Source organism: Canis lupus, chromosome 13 (genome assembly GCF_048164855.1).
Source record: "Canis lupus baileyi chromosome 13, mCanLup2.hap1, whole genome shotgun sequence".
NCBI lineage: Eukaryota > Metazoa > Chordata > Mammalia > Carnivora > Canidae > Canis > Canis lupus.
This window is the reverse complement of record NC_132850.1, coordinates 64,905,664-64,924,043: the sequence shown is the minus strand read 5'-3', so window position 1 is coordinate 64,924,043 and position 18,380 is coordinate 64,905,664. Positions and strand designations below refer to the sequence as shown.

At 37.0% G+C, this 18,380-nt stretch overlaps 1 protein-coding gene across 3 annotated transcripts in view; it reads right to left on the bottom strand.

The window, feature by feature from the left end:
- Positions 1-18,380, bottom strand: part of ANXA10 (annexin A10) — a 98,770-nt gene that overhangs the window by 56,054 nt on the left and 24,336 nt on the right. For all 3 annotated transcript variants that reach the window (XM_072773848.1, XM_072773847.1, XM_072773849.1), the window contains exon 2: positions 8,939-9,020. In XM_072773848.1, coding sequence (XP_072629949.1) covers positions 8,939-9,020 — 82 coding nt within the window. The remainder of the gene's footprint in view (positions 1-8,938; positions 9,021-18,380) is intronic.

Genomic DNA, 18,380 nt, shown 5'->3' with positions numbered 1-18,380 from the left:
AAGAAGTTTGGAAGGACCTCAAACACGTGGAGGTTAAGGCCCATCCTGCTAAAAGATGAAAGGGTCAACCAGGAAATTAGGGGAGAATTAAAAAGATTCATGGAAACTAATGAGAATGAAGATACAACCATTCAAAATCTTTGGGATAAAGCAAAAGCAGTCCTGAGGGGGGAATACATCACAATACAAGCAGCCATCCAAAAACTGGAAAGAACTCAAATACAAAAGCTAACCTTGCACCTCAAGGAGCTGGAGAAAAAACAGTAAATAGATCCTACACCCAGCAGAAGAAGAGAGTTAATAAAGATTCGAGCAGAACTCAATGAAATAGAGACCAGAAGAACTGTGGAACAGATAAACAAAACCAGGAGTTGGTTCTTTGAAAGAATTAATAAGATAGATAAACCATTAGCCAGCCTTATTAAAAAGAAGAGAGAAAAGACTCAAATTAATAAAATCATGAATCAGAAAGATCACCACCAATACCACAAAAATATAAATGATTTAAAAAAATTATGATGAGCAGCTATATGCCAATAAATTAGGCAATCTAGAAGAAATGGACACATTTCTGGAAAACTGCAAACTACCAAAACTGGAACAGGAAGAAACAGAAAACCTGAACAGGGAGATAACCAGGGAGGAAATTGAAGCAAAATCAAAAACCTCCCAAAACACAAGAGTCCAGGGCCAGATGGCTTCCCTGGGGAATTCTATCAAACGTTTAAAGAAGAAATCATACCTATTCTACTAAAGCTGTTTGGAAAGATAGAAAGAGATGGAGTACTTCCAAATTCGTTCTATGAGGCCAGCATCACCTTAATTCCAAAACCGGACAAAGACCCCACCAAAAAGGAGAATTACAGACCAATATCCCTGATGAACATGGATGCAAAAATTCTCAACAAGATACTAGCCAATAGGATCCAACAGTACAGTAAGAAGATTATTTACCGTGACTTGATTTATCCCCGAGATGCAAGGCTGGTTCAACACTCATAAAGCAATCAATGTGATTGATCATATCAGCAAGAGAAAAAACAAGAGCCATATGATCCTCTCAATAGATTCAGAGAAAGCATTTGATAAAATACAGCATCCATTCCTGATCAAAACTCTTCAGAGCATAGGGATAGAGGGAACGTTCCTTGACATCTTAAAAGCCATCTACGAAAAGCCCACAGCAAGTATCGATCTCAATGGGGAAATACTGGGAGCCTTTCCTCTAAGATCAGGAACAAGACAGGGATGTCCACTCTTACCACTGCTATTCAACATAGTACTGGAAGTCCTAGCCTCAGCAATCAGACAACAAAAAGAAATAAAAGACATTCAATTGGCAAAGAAGAAGCCAAACTCTCCCTTTTCACAGATGACATGATACTGTAGATAGAAAACCCAAAAGACTCCACCCCAAGATTGCTAGAACTCATACAGCAATTCAGCAGTGTGGCAGGATACAAAAATCAATGTCCAGAAGTCAGTGGCATTTCTAGACACTAACAATGAGACTGAAGAAAAAGAAATTAAAGAGTCAGTCACATTTACAATTGCACCCAAAAGCATAAGATACCTAGGCATAAACCTAACCAAAGAGGTAAAGGGTCTATACCCTAAAAACTACAGAACACTTTGGAAAGAAATTGAGGAAGACACAAAGAGATGGAAAATTTTTCCATGCTCATGGATTGGAAGAATTAATATTGTGAAAATGTCAATGTTACCCAGGGCAATATACACGTTCAATGCAATCCTTATCAAAATACCATGGACTTTCTTCAGAGAATTGGAACAAATCACTTTAAGATTTATATGGAATCAGAAAAGACCCCGAATAGCCAGGGGAATATATTAAAAAAGAAAACCATATCTGGGGGCATCACAATGCCAGATTTCAGGTTGTACTACAAAGCTGTGGTCATCAAGACAGTGTGGTCCTAGCACAAAAACAGACACACAGATCAATGGAACAGAATAGAGAACCCAGAAGTAGACCCTCAACTCTATGGTCAACTAATATTCGACAAAGAGGAAAGACTATCCACTGGAAGAAAGACAGTCTCTTCAATAAATGGTGCTGAGAAAACTGGACAGCTAAGTGCAGAAGAATGAGCCTAGACCACTCTCTTACACCAGACACAAAGATAAACTCAAATGGATGAAAGATTTAAATGTGAGACAAGAAACCATCAAGATCCTAGAGGAGAACACAGGCAACACCTTTTTTTGAACTTGTCCACAGCAACTTCTTGCAAGGTACATCCATGAAGGCAAGAGAAACAAAAGCAAAAATGAACTACTGGGACTTCATAAAGATAAAAAGCTTCTGCACAGCAGAAGAAACAGTCAACAAAACTCAAAGACAACCTACAGAATGGGAGAAGATATTTGCAAATGACCTGTCAGATAAAGGGCTAGTATCCAAGATCTATAAAGAACTTATTAAACTCAACAGCAAAGAAACAATCCAATCATGAAATGGGCAAGAGACATGAACAGAAATCTCACAGAGGAAGACATAGACATGGCCAACACACACATGAGAAAATGCTCCGCATCACTTGCCATCAGGGAAATACAAATCAAAACCACAGTGAGATACCACCTCACACCAGTGAGAATGGGGGAAATTAACAAGGCAGGAAACCACAAATGTTGGAGAGGATGTGGAGAAAGGGGAACCCTCTTGCACTGTTGGTGGGAATGTGACCTGGTGCAGCCACTCTGGGAAACTGTGTGGAGGTTCCTCAAAGAGTTAAAAATAGACCTGCCCTACGACCCAGCAATTGCACTGTTGGGGATTTACCCCAAAGATACAGATGCAGTGAAATGCCGGGACACCTGCACCCCGATGTTCACAGCAGCAATGGCCACAATAGCCAAACTGTGGAAGGAGCCTCGGTGTCCATCAAAAGATGATGGATAGAGAAGCTGTGGTCTCTGTATACAATGGAATATTCCTCAGCCATTAGAAACGATGAATCCCCACCATTTGCTTCCACATGGATGGACCTGGAGGGTATTATGTGAGTGAAGTAAGTCAATCGGAGAAGGACAAGCACTATATGGTCTCATTCATTTGGGGAATATAAAAATTAGTGAAAGGGAATAAAGCAAAAGGAGATAAAATGAGTGAAAATATCAATGAGGGAGACAAAACATGAGAGACACCTAAATCTGGGAAATGAACAAGGGGTGGTGGAAGGGGAGGTGAGTGGGGGGTTGGGGTGACTGGGTGATGGGCACTGAGGGGGGCACTTGTAGAATGAGCACTGGGTGTTATGCTATATGTTGGCAAAATGAACTCCAATAAATTTAAAAAAAAAATGAAGTTAAAAAAAAAGACTTAGTAAAGATATGTGGAGTTTTTGTAAATGGCAAGAAACTTTAGTTTGCTAAACAACATTAATATTTGCATTTAAGTTGACATTTAAAGCTATATTATTTTTATTTTGTTTCTTAACACATAATTGCTTAAATAAATGACATTAAATTTTATGACCATAAAATTATCTGGTATTTAGGAAAATTATTGAACTCTCACAATGTTTAGTAACTTTTTAGTTGATTAGCTTAGATTTTGAGTTATAAATAATATACTCTGCACATAATAAGAATTCTGACTTCTTCTTTACAATCATTATAGGTTTTTCTTTCTTAACCTATTGCATTCTGACAAGAATTTATAGATAATTCTTATATTCTGGTTTAGTAGAAAAGCTTGGCATAACAAAGTATAGCAATTTTATAGGCTTTTATGATGTACAGTTGATTCTTGTTATTTGTGATAGTTTTCTATAAAGTTGGATTAACACTGAATTAATAGATGCTGAAGTATCACTAGGGAGAAAATATACATTTAGGTTTCTACAACCACTGGTCACAACATTTTTTCAACAGAAATGCCATTTATAACATATCTGTTTGTGAATGTCCTTATAAAACAAGCCTGTCTTTTCAGCATTGAAATCCTTCCTTTCCTCATTTGCTTTTCCTGTATTAAATTTAGGAGGTGTTTTTAAAGAAACTCTTGAGGCATTCTTCTATAACCTACTGATCTATAGAACTTGTTCAACTGAAAGTTTAACAGTTTTTATGCTGTATGACCTTTTGAAATATGTAAGCCATCTATCACTACTTTCAAAAGAAAGGTGATCACTACACTTTTTATATTATTATCAGTTTTCATGTCATGAACTCACAAATTTAGCTGCTTTTCCATAGCTTTATAGAACAGATAATACCTCACATTTTTCTGGACAGCTTTATGTATAGGTCAGTGAATTTTATCTTTTTTTCTAAATGTACTATATTAGTGATTTATAAACATTAATTGCATAGCTAACAGTATTAGAACCCATGTCTGAATGAAGCTTATCTGATACACAAATTTTTTCCATAATATTTCTTCTTGTGCTTGAGAACATTTGACAGTACTTCCCCACAACATTTGGGGGGAGTATTTTAGAGGACACAATCACCAACCAAAAGCATAATGTAGCATTAAATAGACCCCAAAAAGGACACTTGTTAACAGGATAAGAGCTGGGACAGGGAGGGAGAGCATCATCTTGTCTAACGTCAACTGGAAATATGCAGTCTGGGGACTCAAAGTTTACACCTCTCTGCGTATGACTGTTAATGACCATGAAAGCACAGCAAGTATTGATTTTGGTGTTATGGATGAATTTTAGCTAGTAGTCAAACTGGCAAATGTGGAATCTGTGAATAATAAACATTGACTTACGGTCAAACAAGTAAAGGTGGCCTACTAAGCAAGAACATAATTATTACTGAAATTTCAAATTATATCTAAATAGCAGTGAGTGGTCTACACAGATAGATTATAAGTAATGGGACAGAGTAAGACATACTATGCTAACATATTGAGAAAAAAAAGCTGGAGTAGCTCTATTGATTTTAAGACAAAAAACTTCAGAAGAAGGAAAATTGTGAGGGATAAAAGAACCATTACATAATGATAAAGGGACCAATTCTCCAAGATGATATTATAAATCTTCATATGTATAAGCCCATTGAAAGAGCATCAGAATACATGAGGCAAAGACTAATAGAGCTGCTAGGAGAAACAGATGAATCCACTATTTTATCAGGAGTTTAATACCTCTTTATCATAAATAGATCCAGCAGGTGGAAAACTTGTCAGAACATGCTTGAAATCAACAACATCAATCAACTTGATTTAACTGATAACTATAAAATACTTTATCCAAAAACAACTGATTGCTTACTATTCTCACACACAGATGTAATGCTAAAATAGACTACATAAAATATACCTTTATCAGCTTAAAAAAATAGAAACAATACAAAATATGCTCTCAGACCACAGTGGCACTAAACCAGAAATGAATAACAGAAAGATAATTGGAAAACCCTAAAATGCTTGGAGATTATGGCACCTGGATAGCCCAGTGATTGAGCATCTGCCTTCAGCTCAGGTCTTGATTCTGGGGTCCTGAGATTGAGTCCCACATCGGATTCCCCGCATGGAGCCTGCTTCTCCCTCTGCTTATGTCTCTGCCTCTTTCTCTTTGTCTCCCATAAATAGATAAATAAAATCTAAAAAAAATATTTTAGATTAAACGACACACTTGTAAATTACATATGTGTCAAAGAAGGCTCAAGACATTTAAAGAATTCAAACTAAATGAAAATGAAAATATAAGCTATTGAAATTTGTGGGATGCAGCAAATGAAATGCTTAGAGGAAAACTTATGGCCTTGAACAAATATGTGGGAAATAAAGAAAGACCTAAAATCACTAATGTAAACTTCCACCTTAAGAAATTAGAAAAAAAAAAAAAACAAGTTAAAGCAAGCAGAAGCAAAGAAACAACAAAAAATTAGAGTAGAAATCCATTAAATAGAAAACAAGAAATAGAGAAAGTCAGTTAACCTGAAAGCTTATTCTTTGGAAAAAAATCAATAAAATTGATAAACCTCTTCCCAAGTTAACTAAGAAAAAAAGAGAAGACACAATTACCAACATCAGAAATGAAAAAGGCTACATTACTACAGATACTATGGGTAAGAAAAGGGTAAGAAAGAAATACTAAGAACAACTGTGTGGGCACAAATTTGATAATCTAGATGAAATGGATCAATTTCTTCAAAGACACAGTCTTCCCAAACTTACACAAAGAGAAGTAGACAGTATGAACCAGGCCTATATCTATTAAAGGAATTAAACACATTTAAATACTTGTGAAAACAGAAAGCACTTGGCCCTGATGGGTTCACTGGTGAACTCTATCAAAGTTTTAAAGATTAAATTATATGATTTCTTTTACGGTGTCTTCCAGAAGATAGAAGCATAGAGAATACTTCCTAAATCATTTCATAATGTCAGCATAACCCTAATACCAAGAACAGAGAAAGCATTACGAGAAAGGAAAGCTATACACCCATATCCGTCATGAACACAGATATAAAAGTTCTTCCAAAAAAATTGGCAAATTGAATTCAACACAGTATAAAAAGAATTATGGATTATGACCAAGTGGTGTTTATTTCACATAAGCAAGTCTTATCTCAACATTTGAAAATCAATTAACATAATTTATCACATCAATAGAATAAATAATAGAAACTGTTGACTGTATCAACAGATGAAGAAAAAACCATTTGACAAAATCCTGTGCCTGTTCAAGATAAAGACTCTCAGCAAAATCTATAGGGAACATTAAACTTAATTGGGACAAAGATAAGGAACAAAGCAAAGATGTCCACTCAAAATAGAACTCACTGTTTCAAAAAAGATTAATTTTGAATTGTATCCAGCTTTGTCAAGAATTAGGCAATGAGGATAAAAATAGTTCCAGCTGTCCAGCATCTCACAAGGATGATTTGGAAATTATACATGTTAAATGTATATGTTGTATATATAAATTTAACTAATTGAGACAAAATAAATACAGTTATTCTTAGATTGTATAGATAGGGAAAGTAGCTTTTAATGGTAAGGGATTAGATGTTGGGCTGCACTACTAAGGAATGTTAACTGAGAGTTGTTCCTTTTTAGTGTGATTGGTGAATTTTTATACAACTTAGGACAATTTTTGTTAAAACTCTCATTTTCATTGTTTTAGAGTTTTTTTTTTTTTTTTTTTTTTTTTTTTGCTTTCTGATTTTTTTCTAAGTAAACCATAATAGCCAAGTTAAAAATCAACAACGATGATGGAACCACATCATCCAACTAGAAAGCTTCTGAAGAGGAAAAGAAACAACAGAATGAAGAAGCAATCTACAGAAAGGGAGAAAATACTTGCAAACTATATACCTAATAAGAGATTAATATCTATACACATAAGAATCTTATCCAACTTAATTGCAAAAAAGCAAATGATCTCATTAAAAATGGGCAAAGAACCTGAATAGACATTTTTCTAAAAAAGACATACAAATGCCTGGTAAGTCCATGAAACGCTGCTCAATATCACTAATCATCAGGGAGATGCAAATCAAAACTCTTATGAAATGTCGCTTCATACCTGTTAGAATGTCCATCATCAGAAAGACAATATATGTGGACAAAAGGGAATTCCTCTTGGTAGGAATGTAAATCGGTAAGGCCACAATGGTAAGCGGTATGGATGTTCCTCAAAAAATTAAAAGCAGAACTTCCATATGATCCAGCAGTCCTGCTTCCGGGTGTTTGTCTAAAGGAGATGAAGTCACTGTCTCATAAAGAAATCTTCACCTCCGTATGCAATGTGGTAGGATTCACAGTAGCCAAGAAATGAAAACCGCTTAAGTCCCATTAACAGATGAATGGATAAAGAAAATGTGAGACTCTCTGTCTGTCTGTCTGTCTCTGTCACACACACACACACACACACACACACACACACACACACACACATACAGAGGCAGAGACCCAGGGAGAGGGAGGAGCAGGCTCCCTGTGGGGACCCCCCCCTCCATGGGGACTCCTCCCAGGACCCGGGTCACGCCCTGGGCCAAGGCAGGTGGGCACCCGCTGAGCCCCCCAGGCGCCCCAAGGCCACCCTGTCTTTCAGGTTAAGAGCTTGCTGCCCCCGGGAAGGCTGTGCAAATTTTATGCAAACATTTCAGGGTTTACCTTCAGGCTCACCAGAGGTCTGAAAGCAGGTTTTAGGTAAGGAAGACCTCATGGGTGCTCGCCAGCTCCACTTCATTTCTTAAAGATTAAAACTTGTTGAAAGAATTCAACGGTTCGCCTCCCTCGTCTCTACAGTCCTTTTCCGGACTCTCGTGCCATTCACTGGGCACCCGTCCACGGAGGCCCCGCATGCCAGGCTCCACACTCGGGGGGCTCTGGGGTGTGCGGTGACACAGAGGGACACCGGGGAGCAGAGAGGGGGCCCGGCCGGCAGGGCCCCGGGAGTCTGCAGTGCCCACATTCAGGGTCCAAAGGGGAGGAATTACTTGGAGGGAATCTTGGAAGGAATTGGGATTCAAACTAACAGGAGGAGAGGAAAGCGTTCCATGCAGGGGACTGTGGGCTAGTTCACAGACACGTGGAGAAGCAGATCCAATTTGGGGAGTAGCAGAAAATTCAATTTGGCTGGAAATGAAGCAGAAAAGAAATAGGCTAGTAAACAAACAAGGACAAAGAACGATTTTTTTTTCCCTAGGATGGATGGATTGATTGATTGATTGATTTTTTTTTTTTTTTGGTTTGGGATTCCAGTTAATGTACTTATGAGGTGACATTTAAGGATTTAAGGCAGAAACACATCAAGATCAGATTTGCGATTGAGAGAACAAGTCACTTCACCATTATTGTCCTTTTCTATTATTTTTCTCCTCATTATTTGCCCAGCTTTTTGTTTTAATCTGTTTGCCTTCTGTTAGGCAGCAGCTCTCTGCAGATCCCAAACAAGGTAAAGTGAAAGAGATTACAGGCAGAGCTGAAAGGGGTAACGGGGCTTACCGAATCCTTGGAGCGCCCCCGCCAGCATTTGGGCATCCGCTACGGGGTTGAAATTGGGAGCTGGGAAGATGGTTCCTTGCACCTGGTAGAAGAGCCAACGAGAAAGAGATTGCGGTGTTTTACAAGAAAGATTCCAACATTTTTTTTTTTTTTTTTGGGGCAGATAGATGAGAACAAAAATACATTCTGTATGTTTCAATTACCCCAGGACATGCATTCACGTCTATTAAACGAGTGTGTTAATCGTGCGTTAATTGTAGGGAGCAAATTTGGTTGAGTGTTTTTTTTTTTTTTTTTTAATCCATCGGCCTCTATTATATTGGTTCTATTATTTATCTACGAATTTGAGATTCCAGGGCCAATAGGAGAAAATGTGAGAATCAAATAAGTATAAATCTTTGTAACAACAGTAAACATTTTCTCAGGAACTGGTGGCTATTTAGAGAAACTGAAAAGATAGTTCTGTGGGGGAATTCACGACATTCACATGGATTAGGAGCGGCTCTTGCCACCACAGCTTTTTTAGCCATCAGGGGCCCTACAATCATATTAGAGAAAGCCAAAATATTTGAATTTGGATTGCCAGCTTCATAAAAGTCTAGGTGGTGTAGATGAGGCAGAGATTTGTTTAGCTGAGGCCTACCCTGCGGAGGAAAACGCAAAAACCTGGCTGAAGTTCCATTTAAATTTTCTTTCTTGCTAGTAATAAAATAGCAGAACTTGCTATTTTAATAAAATAAAATAATTTGCTAATAACATGGCAGATTCTCTTCGAAATATGTCAGGCTTTGAACCCACACGGTCCATTATTTCAGACAGAGCCAGCCAGGACTAGCCCCCCCCCCCATCATCAAACTCAGCACAAGACAACGATCAATCAAAATCCATTAAGCCTGGGAGCTGTCCCCGTCGGTGGCCGGTGTGGCCACAAACCCTGGGGAAACGCCTTCCCACGACAGGTGCGTCCACGAGACCCCGAGAACTCAGGCCTTCACCAAGCCCTTCTATGCGCATAGTATCCCAGCTGAGGATGCAGTTTTCTAACTGTAGAAAATTAATTAATTAACGAGAAGATTGCACCATAATTTCTAGTCCAAGACATATACTGACAGCAAAATATTTATGAAACGGTTTTAGGGGGACTAAGAAACTCGTTCACTTGAGTTAAAAATGAAAAAAAAATACATTCAGTTCGGATTTCCTTTGATTAGGGTCAGTGGTCATGAAGCTGTCTGTCTGAAGTAGACTGGAAACCCTATAATCATTGGGATACAGTCGTATTTTCATAAGTGCAAAACCTTTTTTTAAATGCCGACGTGCACAGATGCTTGTAACTCCAGTGAGAGTGTGGTCTGCATCTTACACGCCGAGGGCACGCGGTTGGCTCCCATGCTCACGTCCATCGGACGTGATCTAGAGACAAGTTCTCCAGAGCCAGGCCTCAGCTCCGTGGGCCGTGTACTAAGAGCCATATGACTGTCACCTCCTTTATCCCCTACACGTCCCCCTGGGACTCTACTAAGAAGTCAGACTTTGGTTCTTCTTTCATTTAGTAGATTAAGCCTCGGCAGCAAATTCTAATGTAAATTCCTAGGCCGAGTTCTCCTCACCTGAAGCATCTTCCTTTAAATCTTGTTATCCTAGAAGAATGAAAGCTTTAAACTTTCGAAATAACAGCCATCGATCGAATGCGAGAAATTGTTTTCTGCTATTTGTCACTGCCTTTTTGTCTACATAGTTCTTTCTCAGTTTTTTCCGCCCGTTGGGACAATCAAGATATATTTGGAAACAGAGATACTTTATTTCCCCTGTTTTAGGACTCGGATGATTTGTTTGGACAAGTCTTATGTGGACAATAACCATTTTTTACCTTAATTTTGCTGACTGCTATCAGCCAGAGGGCTGTTTTAAACTATACAAGAGAAAATAGTTTTGAAAACAATTTAAGACATTCTGCTAAATAGGCGTAAGTCATCCAGGCAGTTTTAAAGCACGGAGTATGCAAATGTTTACAGCAGAGCATTTCATTGCTGGCTAGACTAGAATTTTCCAGAATTTCTACTGGAGAAAGTGCTATAAAAGAAAAGCATTTACCTTTATTAAACAGAAGAAAAAACAGCTTTAAATATTATAGATAAAAAGCTATAGATAAAGGAAGTTGTAAATGTTTATTGTGATTTATCAGACACAATCTGTAGGTGAAAGGAAAAAGTCCAGTTTTTTCCTTTAGAGTTTTTGGTTGTTGGTGATCCTTGTTGGTTGCACTAGTGCAACATATTTTTATGATATAATATAAAAATCATTCTTTTTTTTTTGTTACAGTTCTCACCTTCTTTGCCATTTAAAGCCCTTATTTCCTTGTCAGTTGGGATTAAAATAATACACTAAAAATGTCTTGGAAAAAAAATTTGAGACAAAGTAAAGAAAAAATTGTAAATGCTTAGTAATTCACTGGATGCAATTTTTCTAGTAAGCGTTTGTCATTTATGGCCGTTTATATAGTAAACCATTATATTTATTTTTAATATAATAGTAAACCATTTAAATATATTCCCTATTTAAATATAATAGGAAAGCATTATATTTATTTTTATGCTAATTATTTATTTCATTTAAGCTCAAGTCAGCAACATGATTCCATATAAGGTACATACTGTTCCTTTTACTAATTTTGTCATTGGGATACTGATTTTATCCTTTAATGGTAATATTTTTCCAGCTTTACTAAGAGGCGATTGATATATAACATTGTGTAAGTTTAAGTTGTTATAACATGATTTAAGCTGTATGGCATGTACGTGTGTAGCGTGTCCAAGATGATCACAGTAAGTTGACTGACACGTCTATGGCCTCACGGTTGCCTTTTTATTTTTCTGATAAGAACATTTAAGAGTCACTCTTAGGAACTCTCAAGTATATCATACAGTATTGCTAACTAAAATCGCCGTGCTATACATTAGATCCCCAAACTTCTTTTCCTTATAACTTGAAGTCTGTACTGTGGCAAACCTCTCCCAGTCTGCCCCACCCTCCCCTGCCAGCCCCTGGAAATCCCCAGTCTTTTAATGATCGGTTTGACTAAACTGACCAGTTAAGTCTATTTAAACAGTCAATTACTAATTTCTAATTTTGTCCCTGGAATGAAACAATTATGTAAAAAAAAAGATTGATTAATGGTTTGGGCCATAAAACTTTTTTTTTTTTTAAAGATTTTATTTATCTATTGATTGATTGATTGATGAGAGACACAAAGAGGCACAGACACAGGCAGAGGAGGAAGCAGGCTCCATGTGGGGAGCCCGATACGGGACTCAATCCTGGAACCTGATATGATGACTTGAGCCTAAGGCAGATGCTCAACCCTGAGCCCCCCAGGTGTCTCGAGCCATAACATTTTTTCAAAGGATATGATGTACCTATAGGTATATATTCATGTACTTTAAGGTAATTTGATCTTTCCTTTGGATATTTTTCCCCAAATTTGTGCTCAACCATAGTCTGTGCATTCCTAAATACCCAACACCAGGCTCTCCAATGAGATGAATCTATTCTCACCACTTCTTCTACTAACTCCCTAGAATTTACTGCATTTTAATTTAAAATCAGAACCTTATGTTTTCTTATTAGCTACCTATTCTTAAAATTGGGAATTTCACTGAGTCATATATAGTACTTGTTGCTTATAACACATTGCTGTGCTAAGTAGCTAGTCTTTGGGTCCATTAATTATCCTTCTAGTTACGTTTTATGCCGGTTGACTGTGATATATCAAATCTATGTAGTGAGAATTCTTTTTAAAAATATTCTCATCCACTGACGATGTCACTTTCGTTAAATAATTTATTTAAAAAAATGAGATTTTTGGCTGAATGACCTAGCTTTATACACAATAAATATGATACAACTTTTATTTTTTTTTACAAATGCAGAACATACATGAATTAAGAAGATTCTTTTATTCATTGTGTTTATCGTATTTGTTGCTTTGTATTAGAAAAACTGAACAGAGGAATAAATGAGAGAGACAAACAAGAATCACCCTGGAGGAGAGGGTGCAGGGGAGGGAGAGGTTCCTAGTTTCCCAGGGCAGAATTTTTTCCAACCATATGCATGAGCAAGGAAGTGATCTGGGAAATGGGAACATGGCGAGTCTCGATAGTTGACTTCTGTGAGGAGCAAAGAGCAGAGGTGAGGAGCGGCAAAGACATTATGACCAAGGGACATCTAGAGATTCTTAGGCAGGAGAGTAAAATAGTCTGATTTGACCCCACAAATAACCCTGTATTCCAATGTGAAGGATATAACCAGAAGTGATGCAAGTGGCAGAGATAGCTAATTTGGAAACCCAGTTGGAATTTAATGCACCCCTGAACTGAGACAAATAGCATACACTTAATAAAGATAGATTGCTTAGTCAACTGGATGTAACTCAACTCAGTAATTTTTAAGATATATTTTAACAACACAGTAACAGTAGTTAAATCTTCTGAAAGAGTCAGAGCCTGTTGTTTCAGGTGTTTTTGAGCATATATGCCTTTTAAAGCAATGCTATTTTTAATACACATGTTCCTAATTTTTCACATCTTAGAGCTAATTGGAAATTTTGAAAAATTGGATGCTTTCCTGTATGACATGAAAATAATGAGCATATGGTAAAATTATTTTATTTTTATTGCTCTGAAAACTGGCAGATTTAGAAATAGTATTACTTGTCAAAGGCAAAATAAATTCTAGTGCCTGTCATTTCGATTTAAATTCTTACCACAAGGTAATCAAAATATAATCTTTGCTTCTAGTCATTTGTGAACTCGGGTTTTGACAGAGGAATACAAAATACTCCCTTTTTAAAAGACAGAATAAATTGCCCCATAAACTCATTAAGCAGAAGAGCATGAGTGATTTGTAGACTTAAAGTTGGTTCTAGAATCTAGCCTGAGTAGATAATGAACAGATTTCTTTAACTGACACAAAAAAATTTAAATTATTATCTGGAAATGAATACGAACTGAAAACAAAAAATTCACATCTATTCTGCTCAGGAAGTTGATAAAATTATTTGCAACATCTCATATCAATAGGTACATCAGTAAGTACATCATATTTCATTTATTCACAGCTAATCCAGGGCCGGCATCCATAAGGCCGTATCTTTCTAAAGTCAACATTCATAGGCTCTCCACATTTTAATCCTTCTTCTCGTGTGGCTTTTGAGTTACATTCAAAATCTGAAAGTCTTGACTTTTGGACTTTTGGACTCTGGAATACTAGCCATGCAGTTTGACAATTTAGTGACTGGATGCTTGATAGAGTCCGGGTTTCCATGAATGGTTGAACATCATCGAAATACCTTGGTTTTGGTTTAGTTGAGGGGACTAGATCTCCAGTTAATCTAGGAATTTTAGAGCCATGAAAGGAAAAACTACAGAAATCTTGGGATTTCCTTTCCATAGGGAAAGCCAGGCAGGTATTCACCTTTAGGGCATTGGTTTTTGGGGCTCCACTGCCTCAGTCCCAAATGCCCTAAACTCTCCAGAAGGTCTTCGGCCACCTGATCTCTGACTTATATCTGACAAGAGTCGTTCTGATGGGATTTCAGTGGCTTTGAACACAACACGGAAAGATGCGTTACAGACACATTGTTCCTCTCTTATCCTTCCACGACTAATCCGCCCTTCAGTCCAGTCCCGTCAGCTCTGTCCTCACAATAGCTTTCAGGTGATTCCCCTTTTTAAAGTTTCTGTTATTAGTACGTTAGCCTTTACCACTTTTCTTTTGGGTTTATTTCAATAGGCTGCTAAGTAGGCTCAATTTTCCAGAATGATCCTTCTGAAAGATCAAACACATCTTTTGTCTTCCCATGCTTAAAATTGTTAGTACGCAAAGCAATGCTTCTCATATTAGTTTTCTACTGTGGTGCACAGAATAGATGATTTTCACATGAAAGAAACAGCCCTGAGAACATTTAGGGTTATGAGCACATACCAGTATGCTAGCCTTAATCACATTTTATTTTCGCCTGCTCAGCAGAGTAGATCGTAATGCTGAATGAGAATCTCATAATATAGGGCAAAACATGAGGTGTAAGGAATAGAAGGATACATCCGTTCTTTGGCTTATTAGTATGAACGGCAATATCTATCTTCGGGGCATATTGCTGCTCATTCCTATGACTGAGAATAGATGACTTGTGGGATTCAGTTCAAATATTTTAACAGAATAAACAATGCTCTTCATGGCTGGTCCTTCATTATCTGAGTTCATGTGTATTTTCTCTCTCCTAAACCTCTCAACTCCCACACCATACACACACAGCTGCACACTCCAGCGTAGGGGGCCATCTGTATCGCTGTTCGTTCTGTTCCGTATGTGTGGAATATTCCCCCTTCCTCCCACAATACACACACTCCATCTCTTGACTCTTGTAAACATCTACTCAAGATTTAACTTCCAAGCTTTGACTCCAGTATCAGCTTTCCCAGGAAGCCCTTCCCGACGCGTCTAGTAGAATCGTCTGCTCCTTCTCTGGTGCCCACAATGTATCCTATGCCAGGGCTGTACTATATCCTGTTAGAACACCAGTAGGAATATCAGCAGAAAATACTAATCTCTAATTTTACCAGGTTTCTAGGAATAATGAGTTCTATTAACTGGGCTTCCTTCGTTTTGTTGAGAATGAACCCTAATGTGAATGATTGTGCAAATTTGGAGATCGAACTGTTCTCATGAACAAAGGAAGAATATTTGGATTTCTAGGAAGCAATTTGGGAAGATATGTGATAATAACAGGAATGGAGAGTGAGGTTGAATTACTTTCTTTGATTTCTCTCTGCTATTCACAATTTCTCATTAATATTTGTTAAAAGGTATTGTATATGGATTTTTTTTCAGACTACGGAAAAGGATGAGTTATTTGATTCAGTCTGGGTAAATAAAATAATGTGTTGCTGTACAGTCTCATGTGGAAAAAAATATCTTGACAACATAGAATGCTGAGAATTTGAAGTCCAGGCAAGGCTTTAGACTTTACATCACATATTTATTATGTGGATTTATTATCATAGGGTATTTAAGGCAGATTTATTATCATAGGGTATTTAAGGCAGTTTTATGTCTACATCCTCTGTGCAGACTCTGGCTTATGTGTCATCTTGTCCTAAAAGACATAGATTATATGGTGTTATTTTATTGGAGGTGCTATATATGATTTGACATCATTGCTGTTTCAGCCTTTTCAATAGACTCTAAGTTTTCAATAGAGTGTGAGAATTTTGATTTCACCAAATTGACTTAAAATTCGGCTAAATATAATATAATTCACATTGGTTCTGAGCGTTGCCTCTTAGAAGTTAAAGTTCACAACTGGAACATAGTTCTACAGCATGTAATGTGGTGGACTGAGCTTCAAGTTTATGTGCAAATTCCCAGTTAAATTACTTAGTAGGCAGGAGTGCCTAAGTGGCTCTGGCGATTAAGCATCTGATTCTTGATTTTGGCTCAGGTCATGATCTCAGGGGTGTGAGATTGAGCCCTGCACTGGGCTCCATACTCAGCAGGGAGTCTGCTTGGGATTCTCTCCCTCCCGATCCCTCTGCCCTCCCATTCCGACTTGTTCTCTCTCTCTCTCAAATAAATAAATAGATCTTGAAAAAAATATTACTAGGCAATCCAATAAAATGGTAATTACCCCCTAATCACCTTATCTCAGTCAGAAGCACCTTCTCTTTCCTTTTATAACCCTTGTTTTTCTTATGAGATTAGGAGGCTTGGAAACAAGGTCAAGATGTCGCTGATCCAAAGAGAATGCAATTGACATGGACTTTAGAGAATGGGTCTTATTAGTAGGGGGTGAAAATGGAGGATAAAAAAGTTGAGCTACTAAAAAAGAATGAATTTGCTTAAAAAACATATTCAAGGGGAAAATTAAGATTACCCAGGAAATAAAATATCATATCCGCTGTCAGTTTATTTAGTTATTTTTTGAAGAAAGTTAAAATAAACCACAATGTGTGTAATAGATTGTGCTGCATCTTATCATTAGTTTTATTACTGTACATGAAATGCTTCTACACAACGGATTCAAGGCAGATGATAACTTGTATCATAAAAATCTAATAAAATATCACAGATTTTGAGAAAGAGATAATCTAGTGAAAATAGGAAAGAGTTTAAGGGAAGTTTTCTTGAAGAAGTTTTGAGGCAAAAACCTCATGTTTGATTAGATTTCAACAAGTGGAAATGTGTTGTTTGGAAGTCTCATGTGTTTTCATGAGGTTCTATCTCTCATTCCCTTAAATTGTTTTATGGGCTGACATTATTCCTTTTTTGCTATTTCATATTATTTCTAGCCAAATTTTCTCATCGTTATTGTGACAGTATTACAGTATAAACAGTATTAAATACTTGAAACTAAGAGAACAAAAGACCTATGAGATAATCTTCCATTCTTATGGAAAGAATGTTTATCATACCATATATTTATATTATTATATATGATGTTTCTAAGAAAAATATCAGATAAAAATAAAGCCATTCATAATTAAATAAAAACAAGCATTAAAGATTCAAATCTATCCAACGAGTAGAGTTTTTATTATCTTTGTCTGCACAAATATTCTATATCGACCAGATAGTTTAGAATAAATGGTGTGAACATTTAGAGAATTACAAAAAATATAAATAATCACATTTTTGATATTTTAATTTTATTTTTATTTCTTGATATTTTCTCTTTTTCCAAATAAATAATAGAATATGCCATAAAGGTATCATTATGCATTTAAACAGTATCTTCAGAGTTATTTTCTTGTCACCTAAAATATATACATATTTTTCACTTTCTTTCCAGCAAATCTCTGAAAATCTCCTTCCACGTCATGAAATGGTTTTGAAGGAGAAATTCTCTAGAGAACAGAATATAACCTATAAGGCTTAATATCTTTCTTTGAATGAAACAACAGATGGATTCTGAATAAGTTAGGCAACAGCTCCCCGTTCATTAGTTTGACTTATTGGAAAAGACAGCATGCTGGTACCACCACCAAGCCCTCCTGCTCTGAGACAGCAATCACATTAGAATCCCTTGGCCCTCAGATTGGTCTGAAGGATTTTTCAGGACCGGAGAACACAGCATAAATCAAAGTGAAGAGGAAGAACCTGCAGGGTTACAAGGCTTCCTCCCCAAAATAGAAACACGTGGCTGGAACCACTGTGAGACTGATCATCAGATGGCACTCTGCGTGACTAGTTCAGCTGAAAGAGAGGAACGTGTGTTTTTATGTGATCTTTTTTGAAAGCTCTATTGTTTAAAGTTCCATGCTAATAAGGCTAAATGTACATTTTCTCCTTTTCTTTTGTAGCTTTACAACACTGCCCAACCCTTATTAGAATGGCCGAGCTACACGTAGGCGAGTCCCTTGTTCATCAGAAGCTTAGCACTTAGCTA